Below are 21,527 nucleotides of genomic sequence, written 5' to 3' on the forward strand. Positions count from 1 at the left end.
TGGCTTCGTGGTCCTTAATACCCACAGGGTGCTCCTGTTACTGGCTGTGGGGCCTAAGAGATGCTTTTCTTTTTCCCCAGGAGAGAAAGGACTAATCAGAAAATGATAGTGTAGGGGGGTTAATATGATAATAAAATACAGGGTTCTATGAAATTCCAAGGGAAGGTCCCTGAGGACTGGGGCACCATCCAGGGAGACCGTTGGGGTTTGGATGGGTGATGAGGGGGAGTGCGGAGCCTGAGCCGCATGTCTTCTCTTTTTGTCTATCTGAGAATTTTAAACCACAAAGGCAGTGTAGCTTAATAGACAGACAAAGCAAAAGCCTTGTCCTGCTTTCTTCTTTTGCTTTCCTCTAGAGGTAACTGGAGTTGAGTGCTCAAAATGTGTTTTCCAGACTTTCTGTGCACACACAAACACATGCTAGTAACGTGGTAACGCCTGTGGTGAGGGGACGTGTGCCCATTTCCATGGTGTAAGTGCTCCCGCCGTGGCTGATTTCAAGGTACCAGCATGAGGTGGGAGAGATAGGCAGTAGCAACTGTACTATGGCATTTCTACTGTGCAGATACATTAAATACCCATTTCCCTCAAGAACACAGATGATATAAAATAATAAGGAAGTGGTAAGCTTTGAGTATTTATTACCTTCATGAAAGTATTATTTCATGAATTTTAAGGTTATATAATTTAGTTACTTTTTTTAAAGATTTTATTTATTTATTTGAGAGAGAAGGAGAGAGCAAGCACAAGCAGTATGGAGGGGCAGAGAGAGAAGCAGAGTCTCTGCTGAGCAGGGAGCCTGATGCGAGTCTCGATCCCAGGATCCCGGGATCTTGACCTGAGCCGAAGGCAGACACTTACCTGACTAAGCCACTCAGGTACCCCTATAATTTTATTTCTAGTAACAGCTGTATTTAACAACTGGTTCATGAATTTCTGGAAGATTCAGCTCTTGTTAGCCAGTACAAGCCAGCTCGAGCACAGTTCTCATTACCTTTCAACTAAAATATTAACATTATATAACTTTTCCTTAATTCATTTTTTATTTAAAAGGCCCTTCATCCAATCATTCAGTCATTCAACCAGTGGTCAGTTGCCAAACTGCCAAATAAACACCATCAATATCAAAACTGCACTGTGCAATTAGGTCTCTAAAAGGAAGTGACAGATGATGTCATAGAGATAGTGCTGTGGAGGGCCGTGTGTAGGAGGTCAGGAAGTGACACAGGGAGAGCCTACTTTAGGTTCAGGTCGGGAAAAGCTTCTTTTGAGGAGGTGACAGAAACTGAGACCCAAAAGATAAGAAGGGACCAGTCATGAAAAAATCAGTGGGAAAAACGTACAAAGGATCTGTTCACTGGGATGCTGTATCTATGAATTTTGCAAACATGCAAAACTGTCATACATTGTTTCCAGAAATCTCTTTGTGTAATAAAAATGAGAAGGCTCCCTACCAGCTTCAAGATGGTGGTTAGCCTTGGAGAAGGGTGAAGTTGGAGGCAGAGAAGGTCTTCAGCTATATCAAGGTGTTTTCTAGAAGCAAGCTTGGTGGGGGACACGTGGCCGGAGGTAATTTTTGTTGGTTCTAGCTAATGAGTACATGATTGTCAGTCACATTATTCTTCATGATTTCTGGATGCGTGAAAAATTTCAGGACTATTAAGTTTTAAGAGTGGGGCAAAAGGGTCGGAGGCTGTGAACCCTACCAGTGTAAAGGCTCACTGTCAGGTCCTTGTGGCTGCAGCACATGAAGGGGAAGAGGAGGTTCAAGGTGGGAATGGAGGCAGGCGTGGGCCTTTGAAGGCTGTGACCACGAGTGCAGATTTTACTGTAAGTGCTGCTGCTGATCCTTGGTGAGTGACCTGAGGTGCTTTATATTTACATATTTACATAAAGATGATAGTGGCTGCTCTGAGGAAAACTGGTGGAGGCTCAAGAGTGCCATCAGGGGGCAGCCCGGGTGGCTCAAAGGTTTAACGCCACCTTCAGCCCAGGGCGCGATCCTGGGGTCCCACATCAGGCTCCCTGAATGGAGCCTGCTTCTCCCTCTGCCTGTGTCTCTGCCTCTCTCTCTCTCTCTCTCTCTCTCTCTCTGTGTCTCTCATGAATAAATAAATAAGGGGATCCCTGGGTGGCGCAGCGGTTTAGCGCCTGCCTTTGGCCCAGGGCGCGAACCTGGAGACCCGGGATCGAATCCCACGTCGGGCTCCCGGTGCATGGAGCCTGCTTCTCCCTCTGCCTGTGTCTCTGCCTCTCTCTCTCTCTCTCTCTCTCTCCCTCTCTCTCTGTGACTATCATAAATAAATAAAAATTTAAAAATAAATAAATAAATAAATAAAATCTTAAAAAAAAAAGCGCCATCAGGGAGGGGAGTTAGGGTCTCCTGTAGTTGTCTGGAAGAGAGCTAACGGCTCACACCGGCATGGAAGCAGAGGACAAAGTCGAACGAGAGGAGCAGTTTTGACATCTGATGGCAGGACTTGTTGAGAGATTGGATGGGGAGGTGTTGAGAGAGCATGGGATGAAGAATGACTTTCTTTTTGTTGTTGTTGTTGTTGTTGTTTTTAAACAGGCTCTTCAGGATATAATTCATGTACCATACAGTTCACCCATGTGAAGTATACCATTCACACTGGTTTTTGGTTGTAGGGATGGCTTTCTTTTTGAAACCTGAGTGGATGGTGGTTTCAGATCCTGCAATGAGGAAAGTAGGAGAGGAACAGGCTTGGGGGTGGGACCTGGGGGGAGGGTACTTTGGGGGAGGTGAGTTTGAGGTGCTCATGAGACACCCAGGGAAGGTAAGTCTTGTGGGAAGTCAGATGTTCACACCTGGGGCTTGAGGTGAAAATTGCGAGTAATGAATACGTTGAGAGTCTGGAGATGTGAATATCCAGAGAAAGAGAATAGGTAGAGAAGGTGTGTGGAGGGGGCAGGGGAGCTTCCAGTTCAGATGCATTGAGAGTTCATGCTTTGTTCTACCCCCCCCTTCCCCCCCCCAATGTTACAACGAGAGTGAAAAAAAAAAAAGATGAGCCTCCCTCGACCCCCAAGACCAAAACTCCAAAACAAATGAAGACAATGTTCAAAATATGGCCTCTGAATATCATTGACAAATGAATTCACTCTAAAATGAAAATTATATTCTGAAAATGAATTTAAAATAACTCTTTAGGATTCCTATCAGGAATAGGTTTAACTGTGAATAACTGAGATTCTGAATAACAGTGGCTCAAGCTAAATAGGACTTAAGTTTTCTATTATGAATACATTCTAGAACTGATGTGGTGGCTCTGCCTTCAGGGAACCAAGTTTGACCCCAGCTCATCACTATCTCAGTGCTTGGGTAATCCTCATGTTTTAAGTTGGTTGCTAGAACTCCAGCCATTACATCTGCATTCCAGGCAGTAGCATGACGGAAAGGCTGTATTGGCTGTCTTTTGAGGAAATTTTCAAGAAATTGACACATGACGCTTGCACCTACATCCATTTGGCCATAACTTAGCTAGCAAAGAAGCCAGGAAATGCATTCTGATTTTTTTTTTTATTTTAAAGTTTATTTATTTAGTAATCTCTCGACCCATCGTGGGGCTCAAACCCATGACCCTGAGATCAAGAGTCACATGTTCTCCTGACTGAGCCAGCCTGGTGCCCCAAAATGTATTCTATTATTACAGGTAGCCAGGTGCCCAGTTATAATCTAGGGGTTCTGTTACTATGGATGAAGGACATAGTAGATAATGAGGGATAATTAGCAGTCTTAGTTTTAGGATCCTTGAAGAAATAAAGGAAGGATAATGTGCATTAAAAAAGAACAAAACAGTGGAATTTAAAATCTCTGCTCTTTGTAAGATATCATTAAGAGGATGAATAAAAAAGCCTTGGATGAGGAGAAAACATTTGTATATCATACGTCTGATGATGGACTGGATCCAAAATATATTTTTTAAAAACTCTCAAAACTCAGTAATAAGGAAAAGACAACCAATTTTAAAAATGAGCAAAGATTCAAATCAACTCTTCACCAGAGAAGATATGCCGCTGACAAGTAACTGCCCAAGAAGATGCTCGACATCATTAGTCACCAGAGAAATAAAGTTAACGCCACATGAGATACTGCTTCATGACTATCAAAATGGCTAAATGCAAAAGACTGTCCATACCAAGTATTGTCAAGGATATGGACCAGCCGGTGCGTCCATAGGCTGTTGTACAGGGAATGTAAAATATTGCAACCACTTCGGAAAACAGTTTAGCAGTTTCTTAAAAATTATACGTAATCCTACGGTGTGACTCAGCCATTCCACTACTAGGTATTTGCTTACAAGAGATATGTGTGTCTACAGAAAGACTTGTAATTGGATTCTCTTAGCGGATTTACTTATAATAGCTAGAAACTAGACAGGACCCAAATATCCATCAATAAGTAGATAAAAAAGCAAATTGTGGCCCATGCACACCATGGAATACTGTACAAAGGAGTGAACTCTGATACGCACATCAGTATGGACAGATCTCAGGATAATTGTGCTGAGCGCATGACTTCTATTTGATTTCATTTATATAAAATCTTAGAAAATGCAGAGTACTCTATAGTGACAAGAAGCAGCTCACCGGTTGCCTGTGGACTGGGGATGGGAGGTATGGAAAGAGACCGGTGTGGAGCGATTCTGGGGCACAAGGAAGCTTGAGGGTGATGGATATGTTTGTTTTCTTGATTGTGGCTACAGGTGTATACAGTTGTCAAAATTTATCGGATGGCACATAATATTCCCATTATAGGTCAATAAAGCTGCTAGGAAAGGGAAAAGAAGGAAGGTGACATTGGGAATCAGAGAGTTCGAATGAAGAAAAGATGGATATTAAGATTCTGGGAATAAGTATTCATTGCATTAAAAGTGCTCATTTAAAAAAGGAAGGAAAAAGAAAGGAAGAATGTTAAAATGTGGATAAATTTTCGACTGGACAGAGCCAAAGAGAGAGTTAGTGAATTGGAAGAGAGTTCTGAGGAATATTCCCAGAGCACTGCCCAGAAAGAGAGAGAGAAAACAGAGAAAGGTAGGGGATAGACCTGGGGTATCCCATAGTCTCCAAATATGTTTAATAGAAATTCTACATGAAGAGACTGGAGAAAATGACTGAGATGCTGTACTCACAAACATCAGAGTTTTTCAGAATATTCCAGAATTGAAGAAGAGCTGGTCTTCTTCAAGTAATATGAATATAACTTAGTCTTCACCAAGTAATATGCTCGTAGTGAGAATTTTAAGGAAGTCAGTCCTCCACTTTGGAACCACAGAGGGAAACTGCAGAAAATTCAAAATGAAGCGAAAGTCTTAAATTTTACCCTCACCAGCCTATCTGCAAAAGAACAGCAGTAGGTTGCTGAACGGCCTATGGCAGCCTTTTGGGCAATCTTCCACGGGCTGAAAGAAAATTAAACAGTCTGCCAAGAACGCCATACCCAGCTGAACTCTGATTCAAGAGTGATGAGGAAATCAGGATATTTTATAGATGAGAAGAGCCTAGGCCAGCCCTGCGGCCCTGGACCATTTCAAGGTTGGGGAGAAGAGGAACCCTCTCACCTCTGCTCGATCATCCACTTCTGGCCTCTGTTTTTCAGTCTCTGCAGGGCTACTAGCAATGCTGCTCATCAGCCATGTTGCTGGGTCTTCCATTAGGACAGAAGAGGGGTTGGGATTCCTGGCCCTAGCTCAGTTTTCAGGCCTGTAGCAGTAGGGGCATGGTAGCAGGAAGGCAAGAGGAAGGGAGGTGAGGTAGCAGAGGTGCCAGGCCGCTCACCCTGGCTTGGGGAGGAGCCCAGGGACACGAGAACCTCCCTGGGGTGGCCCCTTCTAGACTCTCTCTCTGTCTTCCAGATTGTGGACAAGAATAACCGCTACAAGTCCATAGATGGGTCAGATGAGACTAAAGCCAACTGGATGAGGTGAGTCTTGCTTTCTGCTGATTTCCCGGGAGCCTTGCCCAAACTCTGGAAAGGAAGCCAAGGGAGCGTGCTAGGGCCTATGGAGTCTCCAGTGGTGGAGGCCTCTAGGGGCCCCAGGACTGCTGTTTGCAGGGTTTGGGATATGTGTAGCTCCAGGGGATCCTCTTGCTTCCCCAGCTTTCCATGAGGGGGCTCAGGAGGAGGCTTGTGGGTTACTGAGGGACCCCTAAAGTCTGCACATTCATCCCTGTGTCTGGAGTTCCCAGGGTCTCCAGCTCTGGGGGCGACTCTCCCCTCCCAGGACTATGACCCCTCTCACAGTACAGGCTCCTGCTGTAGGGGAGCAGGACACCTCCCAGTGCAGCTGCCAGCAGTTGTTTACATGGCCCCCGTGGAAAAGGAGGCTTCTGGCACAGTCTCTCGCTCATTCTTTGATGGTACTTGCTGCCCAGGCTTGAGTACTTTCAAGAGTGGTTTTGCTGTGGTGCAGCATTTGGGACAGAAGTTTGCACCAGAAGGATCCTTCCTGGCCAGCCAGAGAGAGCGGGAGACTGGCCCAGGGTTGCCCGGGGGTGGCTGGTCTGAGCCAGAAACGGAGGACCTGGCCCACAGCCCTCCTGTCAGTTCTGAGCTACAGGCCTGCGCAGGGGGCTGGGGCCCTGCCCAGAGGGGTCAGGCTTGCACCAGTGCCTACTTGGAGCCCCTGTCTGGGCCCCAGGAGCCGTGGCCGGGGGTTTGGATCTGGGTTGGGTGGGAAGGGAGGCCTTGGATGGCCGGGCCCAGGGACACTGTGGATCGGGGGCCCTCTGTCAGGCGTTGGTGCGTCCTGTGACCCATGGCCGCTGGGGGATGTGGGAGAGGTTGTGCTTGGAGGGAGGGCGGTCAGGAACTTCCTCAGAGGGGGTTTGCTGTATTTAAACTCTGACACCTTCCAGGCCAAACAAGGAGAAGTTGGTTTGAGGTGGGGAGGTGGTGACGAGGTCTGTTGTCTCCTTCCTCTTGCTGCCCACCTGTGCTCCCACCTAAGAGCTGTGGAGGGGGTGGGGGCGAGAGGGGCTGCGGTTTACACTCTTCAGAGGGCCCTAGGGTTTGTCCTCTTATTTGTCAGAGCCGCTGTTCTCACTGCCATTTAAGAGGAGCAGAAGCAGAGGTGCCCAGGGATGGGTGGGCCCCTGCCTTGTGGTGTAGGGATAGCACTCCCTCCCTCCAGCCCCATTTCCCATCATCCTGTCGGCCAGTGCCCTGCAAAAGGGGCTCTGAGAAGGCCATGGACATGCTCCTAACTGCCTTCTTCTCCCCAACTGCTGGGTGCTGGTCATCTCGGCACCTGCAATTCCCTGCTCGTTTGCAGAGCCGACCGTGTAACTGGGCTCCCTCGATGGACTGACCGTCCCGGTCCTCCCAGGACTCACCCCTTCCACCGTGGAAGCTGGCTTTTCTGCTATGATTGTTGAATGAAGGCACGATGTGCTGTGAAGGGCCCAGATGCCAGAGGAGGGGGCCTTTGAGCTGGGCCCTCCAGAGGGCCAGGATTACATTTGAGGGTACTGTGGCCAGAGACACAGAAGTGGGGACCAGACCCCCGGCCTGGGCTTCTGTTCCCTGTTGCTCCCGTCTGGCTCTAGGCGAGCAAAGGAGAGAGTGTCTGAGCACAGTCTGGCATCGGGGCCTTTCTGCACCGTTGCTTTGGAGGCTCTGGAAGCTTTACCAGCAGAGATGACTGTTCCATCCTTCCACCCATCTCTGATCTTGCACCTTGGGGACAAGGCTTTACCACAACCCCAAAGAAAGACATCATCTGTACTAACTGAGCAATCACCTGACACCCCAGAGATTCTGACCTGTCGGGCTGAGGATGAGCTCATGCTATGGGTATTTCTAAAGCTCTCCATAGTGATTCTGACGGCTCGTGTTAAGAACCCCTACTGTATACTGACCTTCATGCTACGGTGCTAAAACTGAGGCTCAGAGCAGGGCAAGATCTTACTCAAGATCGTGCCGTCAGGGACAGAGCCAGGACGTGAACCCATCTCTGGACTCCTGGGCCAGTGTCCTTTCTGCTTGTGCACAAGGGCCCAGGCAAAAGCATGGCCTCCTGGGCTTTGTTGTGGGGTGGGTTCTGCTACTACTACCTTGCTGGGATGGGGTCTGTCCCCATCCCATTCCATCCTATCTGCCAAACCCGATCTGATGCAAGATGGCGCCAGGGTAATCCCAGCTGGTGGGCCCCCTCTCATTATGCGCTCAACCAGTAGGTTGGGGTTGGGTGTGTGGCTTGTTGCCATGGGGATGTCCCACTGGTGGTAGTTGGAGGGGAAAGCTAGTGCATCCTGGCAACCTGCCTTCCCCTTTCATGTGTAGCTTCCTTTTGTAATACCTCACCCCGATGTGCACATACCTTCACTTGTACAACTTAGGGTCTTGTGCATGATTGAATGGAGTTGGCTAGTTTTTTCAAACAATTAAGTGGTGGGTGGGGAAGAGAATGTGCAACGTAATGAGTGTTGACTGTATGGCCTCCCTCTGCCAGGTGCTCTGCATTCATGAAATCGGTGGTCTGAAACCAGGGGCTGTTTGGCTTTGAGGCATGTTGAGTTGTCACAGGTCTGCGGGTGAATGCTACCGGTTTCTATCGGGCAGAAGCCGAGGATGCTGAGAAATACCCTATATGGCCCAGGATGCCCCTTCCCTCTCACAAAGAAGTTTCTAACCCCAAATACCAATCGTGGTGAGATTAAAAAACTCCACGAATCCCTCCTGGCAGCCCTGGGAGGTGGCTCTAGAATGACCACCCTCATTGTGTAGAGGGGGAGGCGGGTTTGTGCAGGACACTCAGTGTCTAGTTCCAGGTCTACCTGAGTGTGGGGCCCAGGCCCCTGTCACTGTGTTGGCCTGGTAATACAGCCCCAGCCTTCCTTCCTCCTGAGCTGTGGTGTTCTGGGGAGGTGAGAGCGGCAGGATCTTTGCGCTCCTAGCCTCTCGCTGCTGTTTTGGGAGCAGAGCAGCCGGAGGAGTGACTCGGGCTCCGGGTTTCCCCTCCATACTTTGGGTTCCTCTCTTGGGTGGTTCTTGCGAAGATCTTAGGCAGGCAGCCCCTGGCTACTCTGTGCATATGGAAGCCAAGGTCACTCCTGGCCTGCATCAAAGCAGAACTTGTCTGTCGGTGGGTGCTCGTGGACCGCTCACGTTCTACCCGTGAGCCGCCAAAAGGCCACAGCAGCCTACCCCAAAAGGAGCTCCTCTGCCCAGTCGGAGGGGAGCCTACACACACCCAGAGGTGGGGACCTGGGGGGCACTTGGGAGCCAGGGAAGGAGCCAAAGAGAGCCACAGGGTACAGAATGAGTTTTCTGTGACCACACCCTAATTACGGGCATCACCAGCGAGGCCACACACCAGGAAGCCCGCTGTAAATAGTCTCCCTGTTTAAATATTCTTCCTGTGAGCCATCTGTCCGGGCGATGGCCTGGTCCTCACCCCAATAAGGACCCTTTGTTCCTGTTTAGGGCTTTAAAGCTCTTTTCATCACTCTGCTTTTCCCTCCCTAGTAACAACCCCGAGGTCGGTGCAGTTGTTCCGACCCGGCCAGGGACAGGGGCCGGGAGAGGCTGAGTGACCTGCCCTGGCTCTCCCAGCGGGCCCGGGCTCAGGCAGGGCCGGACACCGAAGGCATCTAACTCAGGCCACGCTCCCACCTGCTCCGCCGCACCTCTCCTGCCCTCCTGCCCTCCGAGGAGTAGTGGAAGGGGCCGCTGGCTAGGAGGAGGGTATAGTGGTGGTGAGCAGGCCAGGGTGCCCAGGTGCCTCCTGGCTCCCCAGCTGGGGGCCGGCAATTAGGAAGGAGGAGGACCACCCGCACTGACGGTCATTTACCCAATTGTGCTTTGTGGGATATTCAACCCAAGGAATGTGGCGCCCCTGGCCGAGCGCAAGAGGAAGCCCAAGTTCTCCAAGGAGGAGCTGGACATTCTGGTCACCGAGGTGACCCACCACGAAGCGGTTCTCTTTGGGAGGGAGACCATGCGGCTGTCCCATGCCGACAGGGACAAGATTTGGGAAGGCATAGCTCGGAAAGTCACCTCCGTCAGCCAGGTCCCCCGCTCCGTCAAGGAAATTAAGCACAGATGGGATGACATGAAACGGAGGACCAAGGACAAGCTGGCCTTCATGCAGAAGTCCCTGTCAGGCCCCGGGGCTGGGGGCCGGGCCCCCACCATCGTGCTCACTGCCCACGAGAGGGCCATCGAGTCAACACTGCTCACAGCCCGTTCCGGGCACAGCTTCCCCAGGGCCGAACTGGATGGCACCGACAGCCCCTCGACCAGCTGTGAGTACCACCTGCCTCCCCTCCCTGGGCTCTGGCTGCCTGCCCCTGGCCAACTCCTCCTCCTCCTCCCCCAGCCCCTGCCCCTCCGCCTCCTCCTAGGCCATCCCCCCTTCCCTCGCCTTCTCTCTTCTGTCCTTCTCTGGATGAGTCCAGTCTTCCCAGGCACCCTTCCCTCCTTCTCCTGCTCTGTCTTCCCCACCCCTTTCCGTTCATTCATTCTAGAATATTTCCTGAACTCTGTGCCAGGAGCTGTGCTGGGATCTGGGAAGACAGAGTTGTATATAAAACCTCCACTGGCCCTGCTCTGGGGTCCTCCCTAGACTCGTGGGAATACGCGAACTTGAAGTCATCATACAAGGACAGTCATAGCGAAGGGATGAGGGGTGAACACCAGAAGTCCTAAGAGCAGGCCGCCTTCCTGGGCGGATGACCCAGGCCACCTGTGCAGCGTCCCTCGGGCTCTGCAGGCACAAGGGCAGTGTGCGGGCTTAACGCTCCACTCTTGCCCTGTTAAGTTCATAATAGTTTTTGAACCAGGTGCCCTGTATTCAAATTTCGCATTTGGCCCTGCGCTCTGAAGGCCAGGGGCTGAGGAACTGGCTCTCCACGGGGGCAGGGGAGGGCTCTCAGGAGTGAGAGGCGCAGGGTGAGTAAGAGTTAACCAGGCCTCGGCATGGGGCGCAGGGAGGGGAGCGGGGAGCCTCCAGGCTGAGAACTGCATGTACAGAGGCCCCGCATCAGGAAGGCGCTTGGCACGTTCCAGGACAGAGAGGAGCCAGGGAAGCCCAGCGTAGCAGGCGAGGGGGAGGGGGGCCGGGGAGGAAGCCAGCCAAGTCTTCAGGGCCCAGGCCACCCGGGGGGGGGGGGGGTGAAGGGGGAGAAGAGGGGATGGGTCCTTTCTCTCTCTCTTCCTGACATCTTTACATCTGTGTTCTTTGCTGAGCTTCTGCGCCGTGCAGCCCCCTCCCACTCTGCCCTCTGCCCCTTTCTTCCCTGCTAGGGCCCTCTCTCAGATCTGCCTGTCTCACCAGGTCTGCTCCCTGTCCGGACTGCCCCCACGTCCCCCTCTGCCTCTCTTCTGCCTCGTTCTCCTGGGCTTCCTGTGTCCCAGGATGGACTTGGATGCTGGGGGCCTGACTGCAGAATCTCCTGGCCCAGCGGGCTGTAGTTGGGGCTGTGGTTCCAGCTGGGCCCACCTGAAGCAGGGAGCAGTCCAGGCCCTTCTGTGCTGGGGCTGCACCCCCTTCGGTTGCTCCTGCACACACACACCTTTCACGCTCAGCCCACGGTCCCAACGGGAGTCTGGCCTCTGAGAGATGGAGCAGGGCAGGAGGACTCCAGGGAAGTCAGCGACTGGCCAGCCTGGGAAAGGTGGTTCAGAAAGACCCTGCTTCCCTTCTGAGGCCCCTGGCCCTGGCCGTTGGGATAGGGATTGTGCTAATTTCCTGTTTGGCCGGGGCTCCTGACAGGTGGCCATTCCGAGTCAGTTCTTGGGGACTCAGAAAGGAGCAGAGACCATCCAGTCTGACTTCCTTGCTATGGAGACAAGGCTGCTGAGTTCCAGAAGCAGAAGTGGCCCTGAGCTAGATCTGGAACCAGGGGTCAAGCCCATGTGTGCCAACTCTGGTCAGCCAGCTCCCTGTGAAGCAGTGTTTTTGCTAAGTTTCAGGGTGATTCCACCCAGCTCTGAGAAAAAGAAGGGGGCCTAGAACACAGGGAAGTCCATTCCCTGAATCCCGCCCTGCTCTCTCCTCCATCTCCCTAAGACAGAAGGTAATGAGGTTACCAAATGTGACCTGGGCTGGGCAGGGGGCCCAGGACCCCTCCACTGCAGGCTGGGCCAGCCCCCCTTTCCCAGCCAGTCGACCAGCTGTTATAGCACGAGGCCAGGGGCTCTGTGGAAGGGGGCCCTGAAAGGGAAGGAGCACCATCTCCTCCCCCCGTCCTACTCCTTCCAGCCCTGCCACGCCGGAATGGGTGTCCTGGGATCCCCAGGGGGTGGGGTGGGGGGGGCAGCTGTCTCACCAAGTGCGGTTATAAGTGACTGGGCTCTTCCCGTGTGGGCCCAAGGAGGCCCTGGGACCCTGGGGAGGCATGCTTGTGGCTGGGGGCAAGATGAGTCTGTCCTCTGTCACTTCCTGGGGGGGTGGGGCAGAGGTTGGTTCTGAATTTAGCCCCTCTGGTACAGGCAGGGAACCTGTATATATTTTTTTTCCGGCCATGGGAATCAGCTCATAGCCTTGCTCACAAGAGAGCCAAGGCCCAAGGGCACAGGGGCTAGGCCCCTCCCTGGGACTGGCAGTCGGTGTGAGGGTGAGAGCGATGTGTCTGCCGGGGATGGGGGGGCACCTGGGAGTCGGGGGGCCATCAGGGCTGGCTGCAGAGGCGGCTCTCCTGCCCTGCACCCCCGGGTCTGGTCACCCCTGTGGTGGCGTAAAGCTGCAGATTCCTGCAAGGCCACAAGGTGGCCCCCGCGAGTCAGAGGCGGCCTCAGGGAGGCTGGACCACAGAGCGCCTTGGGGCAGGTGCGACTCTAGGCTTTGCCAAGCTCCTTCTTGTCCGGTCTCCTGTTTAGCGCCCTGGACAGTCCTGCTTGGTGGGCAAGGGGCGGGTAGGTGGACAGTGCAGGCATCATCTTTGCAGAAAAACTGAGTCACAGTGAGATGAGAACGGGTAGACCTGCCAACACTGGGCCTGGTCTCCAATCCTCTGCCCCCAGGCTCCCCCACAAGAGTGGTGCTGTCCCTGCAGGAGGAAGGGGGCCCGGGCAGTGCTGACGCCCATCATCCTCCCCAGGGGCGCCTGGCCCGCGAGCCTCGGGGATGTGGGGAGCAGGTGTGTCTCTGCGGGCAGGCCTGAGCCCAGGGCTGCACCCTTTCTCTCCGTGGTAACCATTTGCCCTTTTTTGTTTCTTGTCCTTCAAGATGACGAAGATGAGGAGGCACCCGGGCCCTCGAGGCAGCCTCTGCGGGTGCCCCTTCAGCAGTCAGCAGAGGAAGAGGCCCACCTGGCCAGGCCTACCTTGGTCCGCTCCTCCTCCTCCTCAGACCAGTCCGAGATGGTGGGCCCCAAGCCAGAGGCCCTACCCCGGTCGTCGGCCCAGGCCCAGGCCGCCTGCAGGACCCCTCGGCCACACCCCAGCCCACCCGGCGCAGGCCTTGACTGGCAGCTCCTCCATGCCCACGTCCAGCAGACTGAAGCGTTTCAGCAGTTTTGCCAGGAGCTGGTGACCGTGCACCGGGACATGGCCAACAGCATGCACGCCATCGGCCAGACCATGGCCGAGCTGACCAGCCGCGTCGGCCAGATGTGCCAGACGCTGACAGAGATCCGAGACGGGGTTCAGGCATCTCAGCGGGGGCCAGGCGGGGTTGCCCCCGTGGGCTCGACCCCTCAAGCCGAGGCGCCCCCGGCTGAGCCCCCGCAGGCTCCCCCGGCGCCAGCCCCTGCACGGACTACCAGGTCTCGGAAGAGAAAGCACAATTTCTAACGCAGCCAGTCCACGGCAGGAGGAAGAGAAGTGGAGAACGGGTGCCTGGCCTCGAGATGGGAGCCAGTCTCTCATGTCCAGGACCAATGACCCTTGTAGGATCCTGGGGAGACCGCCATCTGCTCCCCAGGTGCAGGTCGGCGGCCCTGGGCTCCAACAGAGTGTGTGCATTGAGCCCCACTCCCTCATCTTTGGCAGGTGCTGAAGATGCGGGAAAGCTGCCTGCTTGATGCTTGCTGGCCCTGGAGCGGCGGCCTCCTCTCGGTCGGCACCCACGGCAGTGGGCCTTGTGGGGAAGAGGGGAGCAAGAGCGGGGAGCATCTGAATGGAAGCCTGCTTGCCAACCTCAGGGCTGCCACAGCCGCCTCCCATGCCCTGGTTCTGCTGCTTCCGAAGCGGGTGAAGCTTGAGGATGGGCAGGGGGAGCTCAGTCCTTCCAGGAGGGGCCCGTCCTCCCCTTCCCCAGGGCTCCGAGCGCCGCGGGTGGTGCCCCTGCCTTGGCCTTCCGCTTGCCCTTGCGGTGCGTGTGCTCAGCTGCTGTGCTTGCCTCTCATGGAATGGGGAGAAGAATGGGATGGCGTCGGAGGAAGGAGAAGATTGCCCTGGCATTCTTAGAGCACCTTATGCTTTCCCTGCATTTGCAGATGTGTGATCTCAGTGGGTTCTCAGGACAGCCGGAGAGGCAGCCCAGCCGGGTATTACTGTCACCACCATCACCTGCATTTCATAGATGACAGATGACACAACAGTTAGTCGCAGGGTGGGGGTGGAGGGGACAGGACCGGAAGCCGGGTCTGTGGATTTGTCCAGCTCCCCTGTCAGAGGCCAGATCTGGAGTTGGGAGGGGTGTTGGCTCCTGTCCTCAGCCCGTGGGAGGCAATAGCAGCGTGTAGGAGGTGAGTCCCCCACCCTGCCCTGGCTCTAAGGCTGACAGCCAGGGCGCTGGGGAGAGCCAGGACCCCAGCCTCGGCACCCACAAGGTGATGACTCCTCCTCTGGCTTCTGGAAGAACCCAGCAGGGCTCCTGTCCCATCCAAGTTCCAGCATGCCTTGCCTCCGCTTGCTTGGGCTGCATATGCATTAGCTACACACATCTCTAGCTTCATGTTTCATTTTGGAGTGTGCAGAGGCAGCCAGGTTCCTGGAGGCAGGGAGGGAGGCGGGGTGGCAGTGGCCAGCTTCGCTCTGACCCAGGTGTAGCTCAGCTCTGTGTCCTCTTTGCTCCCTGGCCTGAGGCTGACCCCAGCAGAAGCTGTCCTCCCCCAGCCCTCCTGTCTCCCACGTCTGCCCCCCCTAGAGCCGTGGTGGGGGCTGGGAGGACAGCTCTACCCAGTGCCCTGCTGTGGCTGTTCCAGGAGTGCTGCTTCTAAACCCAGACCACGCTTTGTCCCATGTAGAGAGCATGGGGGACAACTGCAATGTCCTGGTGTCCTCAGCTCCATCTCCCCACTCTGTGGTTCTTTGGGGGTTCCTGCTACCCCAAAGCAAACACCCCCCCCCCATCTGACAGCCCAGTGGCTTGACTTGCCTGGCATTCCCCTGCCCTCCAATGCTGGAATCAAAGATTGCCTTCCCAAGTATTTTTGTTAAGATGGCAATAAAAAGAAATTGATCTCACACTTGGAATGCACCCAGTCTCCAGGATCTTTCTTTGGTGTATATTCTTTTTCTTCGCTTCCTGTGAAAACCTCAAGGCCCCCAGAGCAGGGGTTAGATGACTGAGGGAAAGCATGCCGGCCAGAGGGGCTCCAGTGCCCCTGGCATTTCCCGATTCCGAAAGTGCTCGGATGCCCTGTATATTGGGCACCGTGCTGGCTAGCCCGGCGAGGGAGAGAACCGAACCGATGAGCTGAGTGAGGTGAAGCAACCACATAGGAAACCGTTCAGCCGTTTTTAAAGTCTCTGCACAGCAAAAACAGGATGTTGCTAAGTGAGTTTTACCTTTAATTCCCTAAAAGAAGTTAGGGGTCCTGGGAAAAAAATCCCCATTTCCGGCGGGAGACCCCAGAAGGGTCAGGGGCTATCCGTTTGGCACTGTATTTCAGGGACCACTATGAGGCATGAACTGTTTTTTGGATGCCTCCCCACTGATCCTGGGATCTGTCACAGGCAAGACCCTGCCCACCTAGATCTGAGGCTTTCAGAGTAACCACAGCGGTTCCTCTGGGTCCCTTTGGGAGTCTTCTGAGAAGAGAAGGGGTCTCCCAACCTGGGCGTTACCCTGGCTTACTCCCAGTCACACAGAGAGGTCCTCCCAAGCAGGAAGTCCCCAAGATCTAGCGCCTCTGGAACGTTCCAGCTCGCCTTTGACCTCTCGGAATCCAGGTCATCCTCTTCTGTTCTTGGCCAAAAATCACAGCCATGGAAATCAAACTTGTCTGATTTCTGCAACAGGCAAAGAGACTGAAACTGGGCCCAGAATCTTCTCCAGCAAGGTCTAGGTGCCATGCAGTAACTGGCTGGCCCCCCGCTCTGGTCCTGGGGAGGGAAGGGATCAAGTGGAAGCAAAAGGGGGCAGAGAGATGAAGAGCCTGTGAACTTCAGATGAAATTTTTTTAGTTTCTTTTCCTTGGCTTTCATGGGGCTTGTGGGTTTAGCACGTCAAAACAGGAAGGCTAAACTGGGACCGGCGGTTGGAAGTGAATGCACAGCCAATTTCAGTGTAAGGGGAGTCCCACCCAAGGGTCCAAGGCCTCTTGAAAGGCTGACTGGGTGATGTTCGGTCAGAGGCCGGGTGACCATCTGGTGGGTGGATGGATGCATGAACCGAAGACCTGCCCACCTCAGAGACCTAAACTCATGAGAAAACCAAGCCCGGCCTCTTCTTGGCCACTCTTTCCCATTTCTGGCTCTGTGACGGGTGCAGTTTCCTTTCCATCGGAGACATACCCGCTGAGTGGGAATGTCTGAGGCTGACCTCTGTCTGCCCCAACTCCAACAGAATGGATGCCCTGTGGATTATTTTCTCTCTTCGGTTAGAACTGATAGTCATTTCCTGACCCAGCTAGAAAATAGGGTGCGTTTGATAAGGCACAGTGGGTGAGGTATGAGAAGTGTTGTCTCAGTGCTCATCTGCCCGGTACGCAACGTCAGCAAGGAGTTCAAAATAAAAACAACCCATTATCATCGTGAAACATCCAGTCCAGAACACCCCCCATCACCACCACGGCCATCCACCCCCTTGATAGCTTCAAAGGTTGCCAACTCTGTGGGTCTGATTTGAAAAGCAATCAGATGAGCTCTAGCATTCATAGAGTGGCCTGCGCTAGCCATTTTCTACCTTCTTCTGACATACTCGGTTCCTGCTTTCCAAAGAAGTGGTGACCTGGAAACTCAACAGATAGAGAGATGTTCACTACCTAGAAGCCTTGTCTCCCAGGGAGGGCTCTTGCTCATCTGCAGCCATGGAGTAGGACAGGAGTTGCTCTTCCTAAAGAGAATATCCTAGACAAGGATTCTGGGAGTGGATCAAACCATGGGGGTGTTACTGCAAAATACTTAAAAGAGGAGATCTCTTTTGAGGTAATGTGTGTTGGGGCTTAGCTGGCTCCATTAAACCTCTTGACCGGACGGGTTGTTACGATTTGCTGAGAGTTGCCATAAATGTCATATTTCAAGTGCCACATTTCGAAACAACCAAATACAACCAGATGCTGTGCAAATTTTGATCTGTCTTAGAGGATTGTGATCAATGCAAAGATTTGGAGTTCTCTTCCTAAACCCTGATTCTTATGGGGCAGGAAACCACCAGGAGGTAGAAAGGGAAATTGACCTGAATCCGTCTAAACCTTTGGATGTAGTCTAGAAGTTGCTCTTTTGAAGAAATCCCTGATAGTTACGTGTGCCTCATCTCTTTTGCTGCTAAAGTTGAATGCCTGAGGAAATAAGTCTAGCTTTTAGAGCTCAATGATTGCTTAAACACAAGAAAAAAAGAGAGAGAGAGAAGAGTGTCTCTTTCCGTGTGCTCTGTGCTCCAAGTGATTCTTTTGAGAGAAGGTGATTGAATGGTTTGCCGTCCGAATCTGGGAGTAGGAAAATTTGGATCTACCCCAGTTCTGTGCTAACCACAAGGGTGATTAATTTTGGATGTCAGATCCCAGGCTTTCACTAAATTGGGGACTGAAAAATATTTTGCACATTCAGGAGGAATCTCAGATCCGGAGAAATGCAGACCCCTGTGCTGGAGAGTTGCGACTTGGAAATTGTGGTTCGGAACGACTTCACTAGGCCAGGGGTCCTCTTTTCCTACCCCCGAGTTCTTTGTTAGCAGCGTCACTGGGTGTCATGGATATCACAGTAGCGTCTCCAGCTCAGGGCAACCAATGCTCATGTGCTTGTCAGCAGGACAAGCACAGATGCATTGAGGCTAAGTTCAGAGACCCAAGTAAGTTCTGGGGAGCTAAGCACAACGCATCCTTGCGAGTGTGACCGCCACAGGGTGGAGCTCATGGTTGCTCCTCCCAAAGGGGGTGGGGACTCTTGACCCACTTGGCCTTATCCCCACCACCCAGGGGTCTGTGCTGCTGCTGTTGACAGCTGTAGTGGTCCCGGGACTCTAGTGATCCCCCTTGGAAGGTCATGGCTTCCTCCAGGGCCAAGTAGAACCGAGTCCACAGGGGACTGTGTCCGACCACAAGGGGCAGGATGTGCTCAAGCTTGCAGTGCCTGAGGCTCCGTGAATGCAGATTCACAATGCGGCTGGCCGCCAGGACCTGCCACCAATGCTGGTATTGCCGTTCGGGTGTGTCTTTTTTTTTAGGGGGTGGCAGTGGGGTGGGGGGGTAACTGTAGTAATTGCTATAAGGAAAATTGGAAAATACAGAAAAAGATGATAAAGTAGATCCATCCACCTGTAACGATAATCAGTGGTAAGACATGGGTATATTTCCTTCGAGTAGCTTACTGAGGCTTGTTTTTAACGCACAATTGGAACCGTAGGGTAAATAGTGTTCAGCCCTACTGTTCACTCTGCATTCTGTCAGGACCATTTTCCCCATGTCATGAAAGATCCTTTGAAAACATTTTTCTATAGATGAGTAACACTCCATCGTATGAATATACCATGGTTTACTAAACCATTGCTCCAATATTAGACGTTTCGATGTTTTCGTTTTTGCACAATGATACAGGCGGGGTGGTGGTGTGCAGAGTTTGTCTACTTGGTCTGCATCTTACAGTCCTTTTTGAAATTTTGCAAAACTTGTGACAAAACACATAAATTTACCATTGTAGCGACTTTTTTTTTTTTTTGAAGGGTACAGTTTGGTCACATTAAGTTCATTCACATTGGGCAACCATCACCACCATCCATCTCCGGAGCTCTTTTTATCTTCCCCAACTGCAACAAGATACCCATTAACAGCTAACTCCCCATTCCCCTGGCCCCATCCAGGCCCCAGGCCACCACCATTCTACTTTCTGTCTCTATGAATTTAACTACTCATATAAGTACCTCGTATAAATGGAACCTTACGGTATTTGTCCTTTTGTGACTGGCTTATTTCACTTCGTGTGTGTCTTCAAGGTTGATTCATGGTATCGCATGTATCAGAATTTGCTTCCCTTTTTAAAGCCGAGTGATACGCAGTGTATGTGTGTTCCACATTCTGTTTATCCATTTACCCATTAGTGGACACTCAGGGTGCCTCCACTCCTAACTGTTGTGACTCCTGCTGCTCTGAACGTGGCTGTACGAATACTTGTTCGAGTCCATATTGCCCTTTTGTTTCCCAAAGGGCCGTGCCAGTTTATTCTCTACCATTAGTATGGGAGATGCTTTTCTAGCCAATATGGATATTATCACTAAAAAAGAGAGAGAGAGAAATCCGTGCCAATGAGACAATGTGCATCCTTGTGTTTCTTCTTAGTGATGCTGAATACTTTTCATTTGTTCATTACCCACTTGGATTTTTTTTTCTGTGAATTATTGTTTACCCTGGACTGCTCCAAAGACGATTTTTTGGGTTAGGCCAGTCAGACAGACTTTGGTTTCTTCCCTGGTTTTTGAGACAAAGCATAGCATAAGGAAATAAGTTTATTTTTGACTGCAAGTTACCTAGATGTTCGCATAGCACAGATCTTTAAAACTCCAAATAATTTCTTCTGGTCCTTATGTTCTACATGCCTCTGTATCTCTGTAGGTGTTACGCCATCTCGTCTTTTGGAGGTGGCAGGTTGGATGTTGGAAATGTCATTTCAGGGAGAGTTGGGTAAGGGAGAGATCCTGAGGGTTTGGCGGAAATTTAAAGTTATCTGGGCATTGTTGAGCTGAGTTCTAGTGGGGGGAAAACATAGACCTCAAAGCTCCACTTCCCATTTATTAGCTGTGTGACCTCGGGCAAGTCACTTACTTCTCTGAGTCTTAGTTTCCTAACCTTAAAATAAGTTAGATTAACAAGTGGCTGCTAACCTCTTCCAGGTTCTTCCTTTTCTTGGTTCTTCCAGAAACCAAGGCTAGACCCAAGCCCCACCTTATTTACCTTTATCTTCTGTCTGCATTGGACACCCACTTTTTAAAGATACTGATCTTTAGCATTTATTAATTGACTTTTTGGGCATCCTTGTCACATGGGTTATTTCTGCTGGGCTTTGCGAAATACTGGAAAGAGCCCAAGAACCCCACACTTAGCACCATCAGAGGCCTTCGGGTGTCTGGGAACCCCTGCACTTAAAAATTAGTGAGGAATAAATGACACGATCTTTCAAGTTTTCGGTTTGTATCTGGCGTTGAATTTTATATTTACCAGAGCCTGGGAGGTAGGCAGGGCAGCATGTCTAGTCTCAGAAAACAGATACTTAGAGGCTCGGAGATTTGCTCAAAGTCACACAAAACGGTGACGTTGAGCCCAGGGACTGGTCTCGGACAGACAACTGTCCTTAGACTTTGACACGTGCCACCTGCTGGTGGTCCTCCGACCTCCAACCCCTGCCCAGCACCATGCCTGGCCCCAGCAGGCACTCACTGATGAGTGGCCCGTGCGTTCTTACCTGTCCCCCTCGCCCCCAGGTACGTGGTCATCTCCCGGGAGGAGAGGGAGCAGAACCTGCTGGCGTTCCAGCACAGCGAGCGCATCTACTTCCGAGCGTGTCGGGACATCCGGCCCGGGGAGCGGCTCCGGGTCTGGTACAGTGAGGACTACATGAAGCGCCTGCACAGCATGTCCCAGGAGACCATCCACCATAATCTGGCCAGAGGTGAGTGCCCAGCCTCCCCCGAGGTGAGGGCCACACCTGCCACCGAACACAGGGGAGGCCGGAAATGCTTCTCTGGGAGCTTCCTAAGAGGAAGCCGTCCTAGGGGGACGGATGGGAACTGCAGTATACCAGTGATGGGGAGACTCAGAGGGACTTGGGTGGAGGCAGGTGGTCTGGGTGTGAGCAGCAGCTCTGGGCAGGGCAGCAGGCACTCCCGTGTGTTCTCCTCCCTCAGAAACCCTGTTACATTTTAGAGTATTGAGAGAGATGAGGCCCCAAAGGCAAGCGCATAAATTTAATCAAAATTGATCCGCTTTCCCCAAATCAAACTGATGGAAAGATGCTATGACGTCCCACTGCCCCAGCAGTAGCTAACACTATGTCATATGTGCAGAACAATGCCCACCTTGACCACTGCAGGCCCTCAACTGTAAGTTTCTAATTCTAATGGTCCCATGTGGACTATGATCCCCAGCTCACAAGTGTAGAAACGGGACATCAGATATGTCCAATGACTCCCCCAGGGTCACATGGCTAGGAAGGGCAGCACTGGGCTTCTCATCCATGTCTGTCT

At 52.3% G+C, this 21,527-nt stretch overlaps 1 protein-coding gene across 6 annotated transcripts in view; it reads left to right on the plus strand.

Moving 5' to 3' along the window:
* PRDM11 (PR/SET domain 11) overlaps positions 1-21,527 on the plus strand; it is an 87,744-nt gene that overhangs the window by 58,436 nt on the left and 7,781 nt on the right. For 4 of the 6 annotated variants that reach the window (XM_072758817.1, XM_072758816.1, XM_072758818.1 and 1 more), the window contains exons 5-6: positions 5,877-5,944; positions 20,766-20,953. In XM_072758817.1, the coding sequence (XP_072614918.1) occupies positions 5,877-5,944; positions 20,766-20,953 (256 nt within the window). Of the gene's footprint in view, positions 1-5,876; positions 5,945-9,847; positions 10,270-13,193; positions 15,390-20,765; positions 20,954-21,527 lie in introns of those variants that run through there. The other 2 variants (XM_072758820.1, XM_072758819.1) reach the window with 1 other exon arrangement.

Source organism: Vulpes vulpes, chromosome 5, assembly GCF_048418805.1.
Source record: "Vulpes vulpes isolate BD-2025 chromosome 5, VulVul3, whole genome shotgun sequence".
NCBI lineage: Eukaryota > Metazoa > Chordata > Mammalia > Carnivora > Canidae > Vulpes > Vulpes vulpes.